The sequence below is a fragment of the Sorex araneus genome, chromosome 4 (assembly GCF_027595985.1).
Source record: "Sorex araneus isolate mSorAra2 chromosome 4, mSorAra2.pri, whole genome shotgun sequence".
In the NCBI taxonomy this organism is placed as follows: Eukaryota; Metazoa; Chordata; class Mammalia; order Eulipotyphla; family Soricidae; genus Sorex; species Sorex araneus.
The window spans coordinates 47288494-47308570 of NC_073305.1; the positions used below are offsets into that span (position 1 = coordinate 47288494).

Consider the following 20077-nt stretch of genomic DNA (forward strand, 5'->3'; position numbering starts at 1 on the left):
GCACTTCCACTGCTTAGCACACACAGAATTCTCAGTAGGCCCTGAGAGATATCACAGTGGGTAGGATTCTTGCCTTGTATGGAGTGACCCAGGTTTGATTCTGGCATCTCATATGGTCCCCTGATCACTGTCAGGAGTGATTCTTGAGCACAGAGCTGTGAGTAAGCACTGAATACAGCCAGATGTGCTCCAAAAAGCAAAAACAGCAAAAAATTAGTAAACAAGATTTCTACTGTGGAAACAACTGTTAACCATGAACAAATATTTTTATATAAACAGTATAGATGCACCTTTTCTGTTAAGAACACTCCAAGTGCCAAATTCCCAGATACTAGCCAGAGTCTACAAGGTAGCCTCTCTACGAATAGCCATCTCAGACTTTTTCTAGTAACTCTTAGGTACAGAGAAGGAGTTACATATATACACAGCCAGTTCTGGTGCTCGCCTGTCGTAATTCTGCCATAAATGCACAAGATGTTAGAGGAATAGATTCCTTCTCATTGGTGAGATCAGAAAGCCTTCATGACACCATCTGTGAACTGATTCCTAAAAAGTAGAATTTAAGCAGCAGCAGAAGTGGGAGATAAGATGCAGTGACAAGGAAGAGTATCGTAAGGAAAGGCAAGATGACCTACATAGCCTGAAATAGAATATGAAGATGGAAGTAGGGTAATCTTAGAAAAGCAGGAAAGGGAGGATCCTGGGCAGCCTGAAATGACAGGTAGTACTTATAAACTTCATCTGCAGATATTAGCACGATGAAGACTTACGTTTTAAGAGAGTCATATAATTCAAATAATATTTGCAGAAAATTAATCTGAGGGAGATAGGTCTGAAGGTTGCAGTATTTATAAATAGAAGTGGAAGTCCATTCAAGATAACTAGACATATTTCCAAAGGACTTAATTCCTGAACCTATCTTAACATGTGCAATGAGTTTGTACCAACTAGTTTCAGAGATTGATTTTACTTAAAATTTTTATTCAATGTGCACTGATTACTCATAAAATGACAAATGCCAAGTCTGCACAAATATCTCTCAGTCTTATCCCAGCCCCTTAATCATGGGTCAGAAAATTTCTGACCATAGTACACCTCCCTTCATGAGACTGTAAACACGCTGTATGCATACATCTGTATTTCAAAGCTGCCTGAAACTCAATTAAAGATCAGAAGCCAAAGAGCAGATTAAGCCTCAGACTTAATTGTTGTTACTTCTTTATATTCTGATTCCCTGAATTCTTGTTCTAGATTCTTGGCCATTGATATTTCAAACTGTGTCATTTGTGTCTTTATCTCCTGGCTCACATAATTTGGTCCAGCCCTTTTCGAAGAACACAGATTTATGTGGAAATCACTTATTCTGTGATTTCTAATTTTCAAATACCAAGTTGATTCTCACATATCTCCAAGCCTTAAAGACAAGAAATGCCTGTTTCTTATTTTTTAAGTTTTTAATTTTTTTGCTTCTTGGGTCACACCCAGCAATGCTCAGGGGTTACTCCTAGCTGCACTCAGGAATTACTCCTAGTGGTGTTTGGGGGACCATATAGGATGCCAGGGATTGAAACTGGGTCAGCTGCGTGCAAAGCAAATGCCCTACCCTCTGTACTGTCGCTCCAGTTCCAATGCCTGTTCCTTAGAGATATTTTTAGACCTGAACTTCTGAATAACTTTTCTTCAGTCCTCAAACATCACCTTTGTATTCCTGATCCTGATGTTTTCAGCCTTACAGTTTTGTACTTTTGAACAATATTGCTGTACAGAGCAATATTTTTCTCACCACAACCATCATACCACAGACCCCACAGAGCTGCTCTGTCCAATAAGATTTTCTAAATCATCTATCTATGGTAGAACATCATATTATGTATAGTAGCCACTAGCTATGTGTGTGTGTGTTGAGTACTTGAAATGTATCTAGTGTGACTGAATTGATATTCTAATGTTATTAACTATAAATGTACATATAAGTAGCTATATGAGGCTATGAGATACCATATTGTCGAGCACAGCATAGAATGTAGTGAACTGAGTGATCTGGTGAACTGATAGTGCAGAACTATGACAAAAGAGGTAGAGTTTTGTGCACAAGTTGTTACAATAAAAAATATGAAACAAAAGTGTAAAATTCAGAATGAGAGTTTTTTTACTCTTGTGTATATCCATTTGTACATACACATGTGTGTATATATATAGATATACATATAATTTACGTGTGTGTATATATATGTATATATAACTTAAAGACAGCTATTCCCAAATTAGTTTTTGTTTTGTTTTGGGGTCACATCCAGTAGTACTTCAGGGTTAGTCCTGGCTCTACACTCAGGAATTACTCCTGGTGGTGCTCTGAAACTATATGGCATGCCAAGGATCAAACCTTGTCATGTGTGCAAGGCAAGCTCCCCACCCGCTGATCTAGTTCCAGTTTATTTCTTTTAAAATCAATATTTAAATCAAAGTTTTACTATTATGGGCCAGAAGTAGAGGGACAGATGTAGAATGACTGTATTCACTTGTGTTATATTAAAAAAAATACTATGAGACTAATATCCAAGGCCAAGGAAAATAGGGGCCAGGAAGACAGGTCAGTGGTTGGAATCTACCACAAGTTTGTGTGTGTCGGGGGAGGGGTGGTGGTGGTGGTGGAGAGTAGGTAAGTGAGAGAAGGGACCGGTATGACAATAATAGTTGGAAATGATCACACTGGGCAAGAACTGAATGTTGAAAGTAGATAAAAGGATATACATGATAACCTTTAGTATCTGTATTGCAAACCACAATGCCCAAAAGAAGGGATGGGGGAGGAGGGGGAGGGCGAAAAAAGAGAGAAGAAAAGTACTTGCCATAGAGGCAGGCTGGTGGGAGGGAGGGAAACTGGGGATATTGATGCTGGGAAATGTACACTGGTGGAGTGATGGGTGTTGGAACATTGTATGACAAACCTAATCATGAATAGCTTTGTAATGGTTTATCTCACGGTAATTCAGTTAAAAAAAACTTTGTGAATAGTAAAAAAAGAAATGACCATTTACATATAATGAGAGGCCAGTAAGATGACTCAAGGACTGAAGCATGTGCTTTGCAATGTTGTAACCTCAGGTTTAATCTCAGACACCACCTGCTCCCCCTGAGCACAGCACCAAGAGTAGCCTCTATGCAGTATTGGGTGTGTCCTTCCCAAATAATAATAAATATATTTATGTATATATCCTGAAAAAATTTTTAATGAGTATATGCTTTGGACAATCTAAACTTGAATTTTTTTCTCTTTACTAGCTATATTGCTATAAAATTTTTAAAATTAAAAAAATTATATTAATTTTCCACATTAAAGAATTTAGCATTGGACAATAAACAATGTTCTTGTATTTAAGACTTTTTTTAAAGTGAGAATTCTTAGCCTAATACTGTAAAAGACTAGAAAATAGCTAACAAAATGTCTGAATGAAATATTTAGTATTCAAGTTGCTGAATTTTGTGATTTCCAACAAGCACTGTAGCACTATAGCACTGTTGTCCTGCTGTTCGATTTGCTCAAGCAGGCACCAGTAATGTCTCCATTGTGAGACTTGTTGTTACTGTTTTTGGCATATTGAATACGCCACGGAGAGCTTGCTAGGCTCTGCCGTGTGGGCGGGATACTCTTGGTAGTTTGCTGGACTCTCCAAGAGGGACGGAGGAATCAAACCCAGGAGGGTCGAGTGCAAGGCAAACACGCTAACCACTGTGCTATCACTCCAGTCAGAAAGAATTAAAAATTTTCTATTCTGTACATTTATATCTTTGTTCCTATAAATTCTTCTATACTTGTCAGGACTCTAATATGTTGTATACTACGTTAAATGGCCAAAGTTTACTTCGTTAGAATTCATATTAGAAATGGTAACGACAAGTTAAATGTATAAATAATGTTATGCTATATCCTTAGAGGACTTAATATACTTAATATAATTTGAATTTTGGATTTCATATAACAAGCCAAATTTGTGGGAGTATTTGTGGTTGTATCTTATGTGGTTGACCAGAAAACTGTTTTTTTTTCTTTTTGGGTCACACCTGGCAATGCACAGGGGTTACTCCTGGCTCATGCACTGAGGAATCACTCCTGGTGGTGCTCAGGGGACCATATGGGATGCTGGGCATCGAACCCGGGTCAACTGTGTGCAAGGCAAACACCCTACCCCCTGTGCTGTCACTCCAGCCCCCCAGAAAACTGTTTTTAACAAATGCCATAATTGTTTTCTTCCATCTATGAGTATTCCTCTTATTCCATCTATGAATTCCTCATTTTGTTTATAATACCAAACTGGAAAAAAATTTCATGAATGGAGGAATAAAATTAAAAAGAAAAGTTCACAACTGAGAACTAAAAATCACAGAACAATCTAAGTCAGAGTAAGGAGGATGGAAACAAGGAACTTTTCTATTTGCTTTTATTTATTTATTTGAATCACTGAGATATACAGTTACAAAGTTGTTCATGATTGGGTTTCAGTCATACAATGTTCCAATACCCATCCCTTTAACAGTGTACATTTCCCACCACTAGTGTCCCCAATTTCCTACCCCCACCCCTGCCTCTATGGCAGACTCTCTCTCTCTCTCTTTCTCTCTCTCTCTTTCTCTCTCCCTCTCCCTCCCTCTTTCTCTCTCCCTCACTCTCTCTCCCTTCCTCCCTCTCTCCCTCCTCCCACTCTACCTCTCCCTCCCTCCCTTCCACTCCCCCCTTTCTCTCTTATTAATGGATGGATATGGAAAGTATCATGCTGAGTGAAATGAGTCAGAAGGAGAGAGACAGATACAGAATGACTGCATTCAAGCTTTCCAACTTAACAGATGAGGTATATTGTATGATAAAATGCTATCAAAACTCAAAAGTGTAATATACATGTTGGTAGTTACTGTTATCTCCTAACCCCCTTGTTTTTTGTTTCATTTCTGTTATGCTATGTATAAACATTCTGAAGTCTTAAATATAAAAGCTGAAAAGCTTTATGTATCAGATTTCTGGTGAGAATTGTATTTTCTCATTTGAAGTTGTTGGGTTTTTTCTCTTTTATTAATGTACAATTGGATCCTATTTATGAGAAGGTGAATTTTTTTTCTTTTTGGGTCACACCCAGCGATGCTCAGGGGTCACTCCTGGCTCTGCACTCAGGAATTACCCCTGGATGTGCTCAGGGGACCATATGGGTGGCTGGTAATCGAACCCGGGTCAGCCACGTGCAAGGCAAACACCCTACCCGCTGTGCTATCACTCCAGCCCGAGAAGGTGAATTTTTGAGGCTATATTTTTCCCCAGTGACTATAATATACGTTAGGAAGATAATATTGTATTGTTTCTGATTATTCATAAAATAGTTATCTCCATATAGTGTTATAACCAAATCATTTTTTTAACTATCATGAGTACATAGAAAGTAGGAACACTTTGGCACTTGTTTTTGTTTATAGATTTTTTAACAATTTAAATTTTTTTCATTGACATATCGTGTAACTGGTTACAACTCCCACCACTAACATCCTAGTGCTATACTACCACTAAAAGGAGCCCTTCTGTTCATTTCTTTTCACCTTCTGGTAACCCACTATAGCTTTCACTAAGCCTCAAAGTTAATTTTTGTTTTTTCCCGATTCATTTACTTGAATAATTCATATTCCACATCTGAGTGAAACTATCTGGTATTTGTCTTCCATTTCCTTGTTTATTTCTTATAGTATAATTAACCCAAATTTATCCATGTTATCTCAGTGGACATGAGGTAAAAAGCTGAGTAATATCCTATTAATGATACATGCACCATAGTTTCTTTGTCCAGTCATGGGTTGATGAGATGTTTAGGTTGATTTTATGTCTGGCTATTGTTCATTCTATTGCATGAATGAAGGGGTAAAAATATCCTTTAGAATTAGTGTCTTTATATTCTCTTTTAAAATTGTAAATGCCTTTTTCTTTTTGTTTTGGGACCACAACTATCTATTCTCAATGCTTGGGCCTTGTGATGCTGCAGGAGAGATCATACAGACCTGGACCTCAAAAGGGAGCTTTGTGCATGCCCAGCATGGACTCCAGACCTTTGGACTATCTCCTGAGGCCCATCCATTTTTATTTTGAGAAGGAACCTTCATAGCATCCACTGATGCTATATCCACTCCCACCACAGAATGTTGGTAACACTCCACCATTGCCCCAAGATCCCTTCCTCCCAATCCACTGCACCCAATTTGTTCCCAAAGTTCACTGTTCTATTGGCAATATCTTAGGATCTGTTTTCACTAGAAGTTGTTATCCTCTTGCTTTGTTTCCTTATACTCCGTATATGAGCAAGATCATCTTTTATTCTTTTTTCTGACTCAATTCACTTAGTTTGATGCCCTCCATTTCCATCCAAGATGCAGAAAACGTCAAGATTTTGTATTTTCTCGTAACTAAGTAGTATTCCATTGTGTTTGTATATTACATTATATTATCCACTTAACCTTTTGTTGACTTGGATTGTTTCCAGATCTTGGCTATTGTTTTGGCATTTGTTTAAATCTTTACAGTTTGCATAGTAAATGCATAAGGAAGCTTTATAAATATGGAAGCATTAGATTGTGTTATCATGGATTCTATCTTAAATGCTTTTTTCTGTGACTCTGATCGACCATATATTTAACAAAAAATAGCTGAGACTCACTTTCTTAGCTCTGTAGGTAGCATCAGTCTTAAACATTTAACAGAGAGATTAATTAAGATGGAGCATTCTGTATACTTGGTGAAAGAGGTCTTAGCTAAAAATATTTTTCAGTCTTCTTTTGCCATTGAAATTTCAGTCTTCTTTTGCTCAGAAATTTTTTCAAAACTACTATGTCTGGGATACTCTTGTGAGGTTGTAAAGAGGACCCCTCTACATAAGGTACATTTATCTAATCATGCAAAAGATCTGCACCTGAATATAAAGCAACAGTATACTTTGTTGTGACTTTTTTTTTGCATGAAAGGCTATTATGGTTACTTTTTTATAATTTATCAGACTGACCTTTAGCTGAATAGTGTAAAACCGTGACATTTCTCTAGGTCCTATAAGCATGATAAGAAAAATGTGGGTCAGTTTCCTTCTTCTAACTTCCCCACATAGATGTATATCTTCCTTAGAAGTATTATGGCCTAAATTTTGGATATGGGAAAGGTGAATTCACCCGGTTTTATGATTTCCTGTCAACTAATAATCCCTCTCAGTTATTCTCCTCAGTATTCATATGAATGCTTTTTATTATTAGAATCGGAAACATGATCCTAGGATGAGAGCATTAGGGTAAAAACAACTTTCTATCATTTACAGCATAACTGATCATTAAGTTACCATTTAGTTCATTTTCATGCAAAGTATATGATTTCTAAAGACCCCACAGAGGTTGTGTAGTTATTGAAATTCTGCTATAGCTATCTGGGATTATGTGATGACAGATTTACTTGTGTAATTCTCTCTTGCTTTGGAGAAAATGAAGATTCTGTTTTCTGGGATGTTTATCAATCCCGAGTCTTTCCTTTGTTCCAAGTCAGGCCAAGTACTGCCCTCATCGTCTTTCCATCTCCTAAGTGGTAAAGCTATGAAATTCACACTAAGTGCCACTAGCAGAACTGGAGTAAATGCCTAGCATAGACTTTTTAACAAGATAGGATGTCTCAAAGGTTGCAGTGATAGTACAGTGAGTAGGGTGCTTGCCTTGCAATAGCTGACCTGGATTCAATTCCTAACAACTCATATTCCCCTGAGCACCACCAGGAGTAATTTCTGAATGCAGAGCCAGGAGTAACCTCTGAGCACTGCCAGATGTGGACTAAAAACAAAACAAAATAAGAACAACAAAAAAGAATACCCCATATGAATGATAAAGATCCCGGAACTAGCTAGATTTTCTTCATGCAGCACCTGAGAGTCAGTGTGGCACTGTTTCTCTAGGGCAAGCTATGGTTTGCAGCACTTACAGATGTATTTGCCTATAAAACCTTTCTGACCCCTGACAGCGTTCAGAAAACCATATGTGGTGCCTGGTATCAAACCAGGGTCAGATGCATACAATGGCAGTGCCTTACCTCCTGTTCTGTCTTCTAGCCTCACACATTTTTAAATGTTTGTTTACAAGATAAAATATAAATAAATCATATACTTTGAGTTGGATATGAATTTCATCTTCACCAAGTCTGTACATTTGATCTTGATTTTTGCCCCTCTGATTTTCGATTTCTTTGCCCCTCTTATTTTCGATTTCTTCAAGAGGAAAATACCTCTTATAAAGCTTAAATGTAATTAAGCAGGGAAGAAGCACTTTATCTAATCCCTGGGACACAAAAGACATTCATTAAGTGGCTGCTGCTAATAGCAATCTGATGAGTACCAGAACTCTCCCACCTACACCTTTTCCCTGAGAGTCAGACTTGGTACTTTTAGCTGCTTCTTTTTATTTCCTATAGAAACCATTTAGCATATACAACTGAACTTTCTATATTCCTCCTCAATCTTCTCCGTTGACTTTACCACATGTAATCAACTACTAAATCTGGTCAGCTCTATCTCCTACATATATCTCATTTACATTTATCTTTCTTTAGTCCTAAAACTGTATCACAGCTTGCTGGAGTCAGACCAGTTGTCTTTGGAGTATTTTCAGTTACTAACCCAGTTTCAACATGGCAGCCCAAGTGATCATTTAGGAGAATAAAGGTTTATGAGATCAATTCTTGTAGTTTTACTTCCGGTTCCCGAAAAGGATTTTCCAAATTTACTAATCCTAACAGCCAAGACCTTTTAAAAATACAGATTCTAGACTGGAGCAATCCTAGTACTTGCCTTACATGTGGCAGATCCGGATTTGATCCCTGGCACTCCATATAGTCCCCTAGCTCCACCAGGAGTGATCTCTGAGTGCAGAACCAGGAGTAAACCCTGAGCACTGCTAGGTGTGTCACCCAAACAACAAAAGTTAAAATATAAATTCTTGGACTGGGAAGATAGCTCTAATGGCTTAAAACAAGTTCTGCATGCAGGAACTCTGGGTTCAATCCCTGGCACCAGAGGGAGCAGATACACCCAACCTCCATAGCAACACGCCGGAATACCATATATCACAATATAATCACATACTGTTTTTGTTATTGTTGTTGCTATTTTCAATAATACCAGCACAATTTTTTTAGGCTTTGTAGGATGACATTGCTGTGTCCCTTCCCCCTTGCCACTAGGAGCTTAGGTTTATACCGTTCACACCCATCAAGGTGCTCCCGAGTCACTCCTATTGCTTTGTTTATCTGTAACTACTTCTCTGTGCTCTCTTTCCCAAACAATGAATCAGCTTTTACCCCTAATGAAACAGTTAATTTGTAAGGTCAGATCTTTCTAGGACACTGAACTTATATTGTAAGTTAATATTGACTTTCTCCTCTCCTTATGTCTTTTGAATAGTTTACTTTTTTTTTTTTTTTGCTTTTTGAGTCACACCCAGCGATGCTCAGGGGTTACTCCTGGCTTTACACTCAGGAATTACTCCTGGTGGTGCTTGGGGGACCATATGGGATGCCGGGGATGGAACCTGGGTCGGCCGCGTGCAAGGCAAACGCCCTACCCGCTGTGCTATCTCTCCGGCCCCTTGAATAGTTTACTTTAAAGCAATGTCGCTTTTGCATAGACACAAGAAGACAATATTATTCTTTTGTAACTTAGGATTTAATTGGCTTCAAATATTATTCATTCCTGGAAATCTACTTTCTCGACTTAAGCCTCAGTTGCCCTCAGTTCCTAGCACCCCAAAATCAGGGTCCCAACAAGGGACGGGATGGACCCAGGGCAAGCGGTGAGTTTTGTGCTACCCTGGCATCGAGATGGGCCTGGCCAAAGTGCCTAATTCTTAATTATAAGTTAAGAACTTGATCATGGACAAATGCTGTCATGATCCAAAAGTATGACGAGACTACAACCCTGCTAGGGATAGGAAAGACTAATCTGGCCTGAGCACTGTAGTCTGAGATTGAGATGGCCCCACGAGAGCAATTCTATAAGCTTAATGCATCTCTTACTGTGTCCATACAAAATGATTAATATTATGAATGCTTATATGTTTGCTGGACTAGGAGAGGAGACACACACTCATGGGATTTGCCCTCGGATTGGGTCATCCTGGTGAAAGAGAATCTGTCCTAGAAGCAGCATCCCCTGAGGGAAAGAACTTCAACCCTGTTGATTGTGACCACACCTATGTGTAAGACCCAATCCCCTCATGCTGGAGGGATTTAATTAGACTATAAGAGTGGTTTGTGGGGGGGGAGAGATGAGAGCCGGGAGAGAAAAGAAGCAGAGAGAAGTAGTTACAGAAAAACAAATAAATGGGAGTGACTGGAAGCACCTTGATGGGTGTTACCGGGATAAACCTAAGCTCCTTGTGGCAAGGGGGAAAGGACAAAGTAATGTCATCCTACAAAGCTTCATATAATGGTCACATCCCATTTCCCCTCCCCCTGCAAAAGATAAATAAATGACATAAACTATGTGACAGTTATATGGTTAAATACAGTAGTGGCAACCATGCAAGCAAGCTGGGTTCCGGAAAGGATTCAGCATGATCAACCATATCTCCATATTGTAACCAAGCTCATTGAAGTTTTGCGAGAGTTCAAGATGCCGCTCTAACATTCATCGATTTAAAGAAGACCTTTGATTCTGTTGAGACTAAAATGGTCATTGAAGCCCTAGCCAAACAGGGCATTCAAACTCAATATATTAAGATCCTTCTTGAGCTGTATTACGGATTCACCACCAGGATCTCACTATTCTACAAGGAAGTAATCATTGATGTAAAGAGAGGGGTTCAGCAGGGTGATACCATTTCACCAAAACTCTTCAATGCCACCCTCAATAACGTCATGTGACCACTGGAATGAGGACGAATGGGAGTGAAGATAGATGCTTGGCAACTACACCATCTCCACTTTGCTGATGATACTGTTCTAATAACACCAAATATTAGCCAAGCGGCACAAATGCTGGCTGACTTGGACCGCGATTATGCAAAAGTCAGACTGCAGCTGAATCTCACCAAGACAATGTTCATGAAAAACGAACTAGTCCCTGGCATTCCATTTGCTCTTAATGGAACAAACATCTCCGAATGCAGCAGCTATGTGTACCTGGGTCAAGAACTCAACAGGAGGAACAACTTGGCGTCAGAACTGCGCAGGAGAAAGAGAGCAGTGTGGGATGCCTTCAAGAGTGTCGAAGAAGTGGTTAAGAGGACGAAGAACCTCTGGCTCCGGGCACATCTTTTCGACTCCACCATTCTTCCTGCACTAACATACGCCTCAGAGATCTGGGCCCTACCAAAACAGGACAAGAACGCTATTCTGGTATCCCAAAGAGGAATCAAAAGAGCTATGCTTGGAATATCACATTTCACTCAAGTGAGGAAAGGAATCCGGAGTTCTGACCTCCGTCGACAATCAAGAATCAGGGATGCTGTCTCGTTTGCCAAGGCATCAAAAATCAGATAGGCCGGACACGTAATGCAATTTAGAGCCGACCGCTGGACAAGAGCTGTTACTAACTGGAATCCACGGGACGTCAAAGACTGCATGGCTGCCCACCTATAAGATAGCCAGACTTCCTCGTCAAAGCCCTGAGTGAACAGTTTGAGGCTCTTCGTGTTCCTGGAGCGAGCAGATACTATTGGGCAACACTAGTACGCAACAGGGATGAATGGAGACGTTACTGGCACCCACTCGAGCAAATTGAAGATCAATGGGAAGACAAGGGATACAAATGTGATACAGTAGCAGCAGAGCTCTACCAGGTGTGATCTAAATAAAAGCGGAATACAGATTCTTGTACTGTACTTTTTTGGACTGAATGGCAGGAGTTATTTTCTCTAGAAGTTCTGATCTGTATAAGCAAACTTTAACAAGCTTCCAGATATTGATAATACCCAAGTTTAGAGAATCCTTTTAAGATTTTGACCACTGTCACCCAGTTCCTTACACTTTGGCTCTCCAGTGTCCTCTTCATTCATGTTGTAAATTCTGTGATGCTGCCACATACTCCAGTCTTCACTCAGTGTACTGTCTTCCCGCAGTACCTTCTCTTCATCTCTAGCAACTCCTTACTAACTGCCAAAAATTTAGCAGGGTTGCATAAATATGTTTCAAAATATTTATCTCCTACAGAGCTTGATACCACAAGTGTAAGTGCAAGAATAGTTTTTTCTCATTGTGTTTAATTTGATTTATATGTGTCTCTCTCATTAGACATATATTTGATAAATAAAGTCAAGTAATCTCTCAGTTGGAAGATGAATCTCTGAGGTATTCTTAAAGATTTGCTAATATGTTGAGTTGAACCATGTAATATATATAGCCTTGTGCTTCTTACCTGGTTTTAAGTACCTAGTAAGTAAACATAAGAGAGATACTAAGTAGTTGACATCCATCTCTGCAGAGAAGAGAAGCATAAAGACTTCCTCTGAATTATTTGAGAGGCATATTTACATTTCCAAAACAGAATCTTTGGAAAATACTCTTCCTGACAATCAGAGACTCTACCTTTACTCTTGGCACAAGTTAACATGTTGTTGGCAGTCTTAGGACACTTGCTATGGTGATAAATTACCATCAATGGGAAAATTTGTGAAATGCAAAACCAACAGAAATTATAACTCATATGAAAGCAAATAATCTTAATAGTAATATACTGTTATATTTGTTACCTATTCAAAATACAGAATTAATTTCTATAGAATTGAATTCATTGTGTAATACTATGAAAATACTGTAATTTCACATACAGTTCATGTATCACTTATAACAAAGAATTAAATATAGAACAGTGTCTTACTACATTACTTATGTTGAGCAAAAATTGAACACCACCTCTTTTTCCTCTTAATAAAAATTAATTTTTCCCAGGACCAGAGAAGTAGTATACTGGCTTTGCATGTGGCTGACCCAGGCTCAATTCCTGGCACCACATGTAGTCACCTGAACACTACCAGGAGAAAGTTCTGAGAATTTACAGGTGTGACCCAAAAATAAAAGACAAAGAAATTAGTCTCCCACATAGATTATTTAACAGGAAAAACTGTTGTGTTGATTTTCTATAGATAGGTAGATTTTATAAGCCCTCATAACCAATTTTATTCTTTGCCACAATTCCTTTCACATTTTTAGTAAGAAACAGGAATATTATCTGTACTGCTTGTTGGAAAATAGATTTGATTGATACTTGTCAAACTGTGTTTATATAGATTTCATGGCCTTAAAGGTTATGGATTGAGGTACTTTAAAAATCATAACATTTTAGGCTTCTGAGATGTTCTAGAGGTTATGAACCTGTTTAATTATAATCAGTGGAGTATTTCCCTATAATCACACTTCTTTTGTAAAGTAGTTGTTGCCTACTCAGAAAACAATGGATTAATAATTGTTTTCAAATCATTTGAATGTTAAAGGAAAGCAGAATTTGTCATACTCATTATTGATACTAGCAAAATAAAAAACAATTAGCTGTATACCAAAAATTTTGGGGGATTAAAAAAAAACAGTTTTGTGAATTTCACAAACTGAAGGCCAGGTAAAACTACAACATGAAAGACTCTAGGAAATGCAAAACTTTGGGGGCTCTGTGAAACTGCCTTAGGAACGTCCTTTCAAGGGACAGAGGAGTATGGATTGTGATGTCAATAACTCAGTCTATGTAGAAATTATTTATTTATTTTTTGTTTTTCTGGTAGTGCTTGGAGTATTACAGTAATACAGTAATACAGTCCAGTAATACAGGCCCACTGTTTCAATGTTAGAACCTAGTGATGGGGGCCTTAGGGTCCAGCAGTGCTGGCGACCACACCAGGGTAAAATAAGGCAGTGCTCAGAGGGCCCTGCACTGCCAAGGTCAAACTCGGGACCTCATGCATACACATCCTGAGCTTCAGCCCTTTGAACTAGCCTCAGCCCTCCCAAGGAATTTGTTAACATATCCTTTTGTCTCTGTTCTAGAGCCTGCTGTAGTTCCTCCAATATCATCTCCACTCTGTGAATATTAATAGTCTCCAGACTTCAGCCTCTTTGTGTGTTTGTCCTTGAGACATAGAGTGGTAGTGTTTTGTTAAGAGTGGTTATATATCTTCTTTCCAAAGAAGAGTAGAGCAGTAATGATAAATTTTCTTGAAATGATACAGAATTGGGGCTGGAGTTATAGCACAGCGGGTAGGGCATTTGCCTTGCACGCGGCCGACCCGGGTTCGATCCCCGGCATCCCATATGGTCCCCTGAGCACCGCCAGGAGTAATTCCTGAGTGCAAAGCCAGGAGTAACCCCTGAGCATTGCTGGGTGTGACCCAAAAAGAAAAAAAAAAGATACAAAATTCTTAAAATTGCTTTTATACTTCTATTATATTAACAGTTCATTGTTAACTGTTAACTGTATCTGTTATATAATAGGATAGCTCAATTATTTTATCAAATAGAATAACAAAAAGATAAAAGAAGTATATCTGTTGCTTGTTTATCCACACTGGGTGGGTAAATTTGCAGTAAATAGGGTCTTATCTATGCAATTGTAGAATAAACTCAAACTAAACTCATGACTAACATGATGACTGAGTGAAAGTTGCCTTAGGGACATCCCCACTCCAGGTGTCTGGAAGGGAAAAGAACTTGGAGATATACAATAATAGTTTTTTGAGCCAAGCATGTAAATATTACACATTGCTTCTGTCAGCACTACCACAAGTGAGCAGATAAAAGAATTTACCAAACCTAAAAACCCTAGAGAGAGATTTATTAGATAGAGCACATTAGCAAGTGTAGGCATGTTAGAGGAGAAAAAGCTTCCCCAAATAGAGAGCAGGGGTGCATTTAAAGCATTTTTTGTTTGTTTTTAGACTACATCTGGCTGTGCTCAGGGCTTACTCCTGGCTCAGTGTTCAGGGATCACTTGTGGCAGGGCTCATGTGGCGCTGGGGATCAAATCTGGGTTGCAGTATGCAAAGCAAGCACCTTATCTGTTATCTCTTTGGTCCTTAAATTATAATATAGGTAACGTGGTTACAATAGTGTTAATTTTCATATTCTTGATGAACATGGTTACTACTCCATCACCACTGAAGTGCCAAAGACCCTCCATCACCATTCCCATTCAACACCCTATGTCTCCCACTTCTCTACACTAACCCCTGCCCTCCCCCCACTGTCTTGGTCATCAGTTTTGCAATTATAGACCAAGGATTTGACCAGATTCAATATTTTCTATTTCCTTATTTTGTTTCTTTCTATACCACAGATGAGTGAGATGACCTATAATTTGTTTTACTCCTTCTGACTTACTTCATTTAACATGATACCCTCCAATTCCATTCACAGAAAACTGCAAGATTTCATATTTTCTTTCAGTGGCATAGTATTTCATTGTGTATATATGCCAAAGCTTCTTTATCCATTCATCTGTCATTAAGTATTTGAGTTGTTTTCATATCCTAACTATTGTAGCTAGCACTGCAGGGAACATATATATGCATACTTTTTCTTTTTTTAATTAATTGTTTTATGTCCTTCGTATATGTGCTAATAAAGATTTACAGGGTCACAAACACCTTTTGGTTATTTTAAGAGAGTAAGTAAAAAGAGGTAATGTATTTGCTTTGCAAGAGAATACAGCTGCAGATCTTGTTCAGATCCCCAACACTGCATATGTTTCCATGAATACCACCATGGATCACAGAACCAAGAATAGCCCCTGAATACCACTGGATGTGGCCCAAAACCAAAACTTTTTAATTTATTTTTTATTTTTTAATTTTTTTGAAGTAAATAGATTTTATTTAGAGATTTCTGAGGGAAGGAGAAAGAGATAAGTGGGAGAGAGAATAGTGAAAATAACGCGCTCAAGAGAGAACATGGGCTTCTCCAAGGGTGGAGGAAGCCCCTACACATAACTGAGCTTTAGACACAAAAGTATGAGAGCATGAAAGTACACATCTCAAGAGGGGAGATGCGGGCGACACATGTGCTCGGCCACGTGGGCACAAGCAGCACATGGGCTTAGGCAGCATATGTGCACCAACTTTTTAATTTTTGCTTTCTGGGTCACACCTGGTGATGCACAGGGGTTACTCCTGGTTCTGCACTCAGGAATTACTCCTGGCAGTGCTCAGGGGACCATATGGGATGCTGGGGAATCAAACCCGGGTCTGCTGCATGCAAGGCAAACGCCCTACCCGCTGTGCTAGTGCTCCAGCCCCAACAAAACTGTTTTTTAATTTAAATTTTTTGGTTAGATATTCTTGATCTGTTGATATCTTAACCAGTATATAGTAATGTCTATTTATGTTTTGTTTTCATTTTTAATCTACCATTAGCATATATGGATTGTTTTCCAGCCTTTTACTCTGAGTGTTACTGTGAGAGTTCATGTGTGTTTCTTGTAAGCAGCAGGTGGTTGTCTTTTGTTTCTTGATCCATTTATTCCTCCTATACCTTTCTTTGTGTGTGAGGTACACCCAGCTGTGCTCAGGGCATACTCCTGGCTCTGAACTCAGGGGTCACTCCTGGTTGGACTCAGGGGACCATATATCTGGCCTGAGATTGAACCCAGTTAGCTGTGTGCAAGGCAAGCACCCTACCCATTGTACTATTTCTCCAGCCCCTCTCCCTCTCTTTATCTCTTTTTTCTATTTTGTTTTTGGACCAGGTCCAGAGATGTGCAGGGCTTACTCCTGGTTCTGTACTAGGGATCACTCCAGGCAGGCTTGAGGTACCATATAGGGTGCTGGGAATTGAACCTGGGTTGGCCATGTGCAAGGCAAATGCCCTACCCACTGTACTATTGCTCTGGCCTTCTCTGTGCCTTTTGATTGTTAAGTCACATCTATTAACATTTAGAGAAATTGTTGAGAGGAATTTATTGTAATTTCATATGAGCATTTTGCATTTTGCCACTTGCCATTTGCTTTTTACTGGGGCTTATTCTGTATACTTTTGCAGTGCTGATTTAGATGTAGCAAATGCCCTCAGTTGTTGTTTGACCCAAAATGTGTTTATCACTCCCTCAGATATAAGTGATAATCTTGCAGGGTTGCAATTTTTGTGTAATACTGGAGTATTACAAAACTGTTCTTTTTTTACCATTTTGGATCTGCCCCCACCTCAAGTTGTTTCTGTAGTTCCATGTTTATATTTAACACACAACCTTTAACCATTTGTTGACTAAATGAACAAATGATAGATAAGTTAAGCAATAGGAACCAGTATGAGAATAGTTGGAAATAATCACTCTGGACAAGAACTGAGTGTTAAAAGTAGGTAAAGGGATATACTCGATAACCTTTTAGTGTCCATATTGCAAGCCACAATGCCCAAAATGGGGGGCTAGGGGGAGGAGGGAGAAAGTGCCTGCCATAAAAGGCAGGTTGGGGAGGGGGGTTGGTGATGGGACGGAAACTGGGACCCTGGTGCTGGGAAATGTACACTGATGAAGGGATGGGTGTTGGAATATTGTGTGTCTGAAATTTAATCATGAACAGCTTTGTAAGGGTCTATTTCACAGTGATTTAATTAAAAAATCTTATAAAAATAAAATCGGATAACAATAAAAAGGCAAAAAATTAAGCAATATGTACATTTGGTATTATAGCATCTTGTAAATATGCTACTGTATTTAATATTGGCTCTTTGATACCACGTATGTGTACTGAGTACATGGCTTTGGACACAGATGTAGCAAACTACTTTTGATATCATATATTTTGTCTTTGCCATGGTTATTTTCTGTTATAGTTGATAGGGAATCTTGAGATGAAGAGATGTGAATAAGATCCTTGGCAGGCACAGGAAGGATATGAGAAAGCAGAGACATTTCAGCAGATGTTTGCCTGTGGATTCAGTGCTACTTGGGCCCTGCAGTGCTGAGGACCACTCCAGCCACCCCAAAGCTTTGAGGCCTCAGTGCCATACCTGGCAGTGCTTGGGGTATACCGAGTGAAGCTTGTAGTGCCAGGAATCAAATCCAGATGGGGCACATGCAGCACATAGGTCCTAACCCTGTTCCCTACCACCTAAATTTCAAGTTTGACTTAAACTATATTATTCTCTTTGACTTTTCACCCAAATTTTTGTGAATTTCTATAACATTTTTTCTTTTTTCTAAGCCCTAAAATGATTCTCTAGAGTTTTGAGTCACAAGTATAAGAAGACAGGAAAATATGAATTGAGTAATGTAGATTCTTTGGGATCCAGTATGAGAAATATTTTTATAATGATTTGAGTATTCACATCAGAGATGTATTTATTCATTATTTGCTTATCATTATGCCTACAACTCTGGTGGGGTTGGGGAAGAATAAGACAATCCTCATTGCTGCTCTCAGAGAGATAAGAGCCAGTAAAGAAAAAAAAAGTAAAGAAAAATACTTCTTAAGCAGCTAATGATATCTATCGTGTGATATTTGGAGATAAATATAATGTCCTGCCACTAGACATGTAGTTTGATCTTGCCTGTCACTTGAGATGTTCTGAAACCATTAAGGTTTATCTGTAAATGTCAGTTTTACTTGTTCCAGAACATAAAGTCTATTACATTTCTCTCTATCTCTCCTACATTTCAGTGAGCGGTTTCTGGTGAGACTGAACAAGAATGGTGGGCCACGGAATCCAGAGAAGATAGAACGAATGTGTGCTCTTTTTACAGTATGTGTAAATTCTCTTTGTCTTCTCTGCTATTGACTCTGTTTGGGGGCTTCCTATGTGGATATTGTCACCCAGGAAACAAGCACTTATCCTTTATTTTCTTACGCTGGAGAGATTGCGACTTGATTTCTGTTCCTATCAAGTGTTAATGAAATTTTTTTTTTTTTTTTTTTTTTTTTGCTTTTTGGGTCACACCCAGCGATGCTCAGGGGTTACTCCTGGCTTTGCACTCAGGAATTACTCCTGGCGGTGCTTGGGGGACCATATGGGATGCCGGGGATCGAACCCGGGTCGGCCGCGTGCAAGGCAAACACCCTACCCGCTGTGCTATCGCTCCGGCCCCAGGAAAATTGAAATTAGCCACAGTTCTCAATTATTATTAAAGAAATAATTGTATTCCTTTCTTTTTAGTTTTTGGGCCACACCCAGCTGTGCTCAGGTCTTACTCTTGACTCTGTTCAGAGAACATTCCTGGCAGGGCACAGGGGACCACTCTGACTCTCAAGTACCTCTGTTGATATAAGTCTCATAAGATATTAAATATGATAGATACTGAAAATTTGAGAAAATTCTTAAAATTCTTACTTAAAGCCATTGGGAAATATCCTGTTATGTATGAATAGTTTCTCTAAAGGCATTCACTGAATTGATAGTTTTGCAGGTTTTTTTTTAAAGAATACATTTAAAAAGAGACTAACTAAATGGTCTTCTCTTTCAAATACCGAATGGAGGGTCTTTATCTGCTATGATCTGTACTTTAGTTTTTTTCTGTACTTTAGTTTTTTTCTGTACTTTAGTTTTTTCCGAATAACCGTGCTGTTATTCATAGTCTCTTAAGGTCATAGACTCATCAGGACACAGAAGGCTTGGTAATGTGCTTATTGAAAATCATTAAATCTCACAATACCAAACCACATTAGCTTGGATTTCCCTTAAGTTGATTCTGATTAACTATGTTACCCAGTTAAAAATCTGTACAGTTTGTTTTATGTTTTTTTATTATTATTATTTATTTTTCAGTGTGAGAAGCACACCTGACTGTGCTCAAGGATTAATCCTTGCAGTGCTTGGAGGATCATAGTTGGTGCAAGGAATGGAACCAGGGTTGGCCATGTGCAAAGAAAGTACCTTATCCCAGTATAACTCTCTAGCACCAGTCCTATTTTTTTTATTTGACTTATTTGCTGAAGATAAATAGAACTGTAATTAAACTTTTAACCTATTTTGACCGTTTTACTCATACTAAGGTGTCTCAAAATCCATTAAGTATAAGGAGTCTCAGAGATCCACTTCTCTGGGTATGGTACATGATTAATGAGTGACTTTGTGTCTCAAAGTCTACATTGTGCCTCTTAAACACAAATGGCA

At 38.7% G+C, this 20077-nt stretch overlaps 1 protein-coding gene across 5 annotated transcripts in view; it reads left to right on the top strand.

The window, feature by feature from the left end:
* The window catches only part of DOCK3 (dedicator of cytokinesis 3), a 440374-nt gene that overhangs the window by 239122 nt on the left and 181175 nt on the right, over positions 1–20077 (top strand). For all 5 annotated transcript variants that reach the window (XM_055135368.1, XM_055135371.1, XM_055135372.1 and 2 more), the window contains exon 10: positions 18628–18709. In XM_055135368.1, the coding sequence (XP_054991343.1) occupies positions 18628–18709 (82 nt within the window). The remainder of the gene's footprint in view (positions 1–18627; positions 18710–20077) is intronic.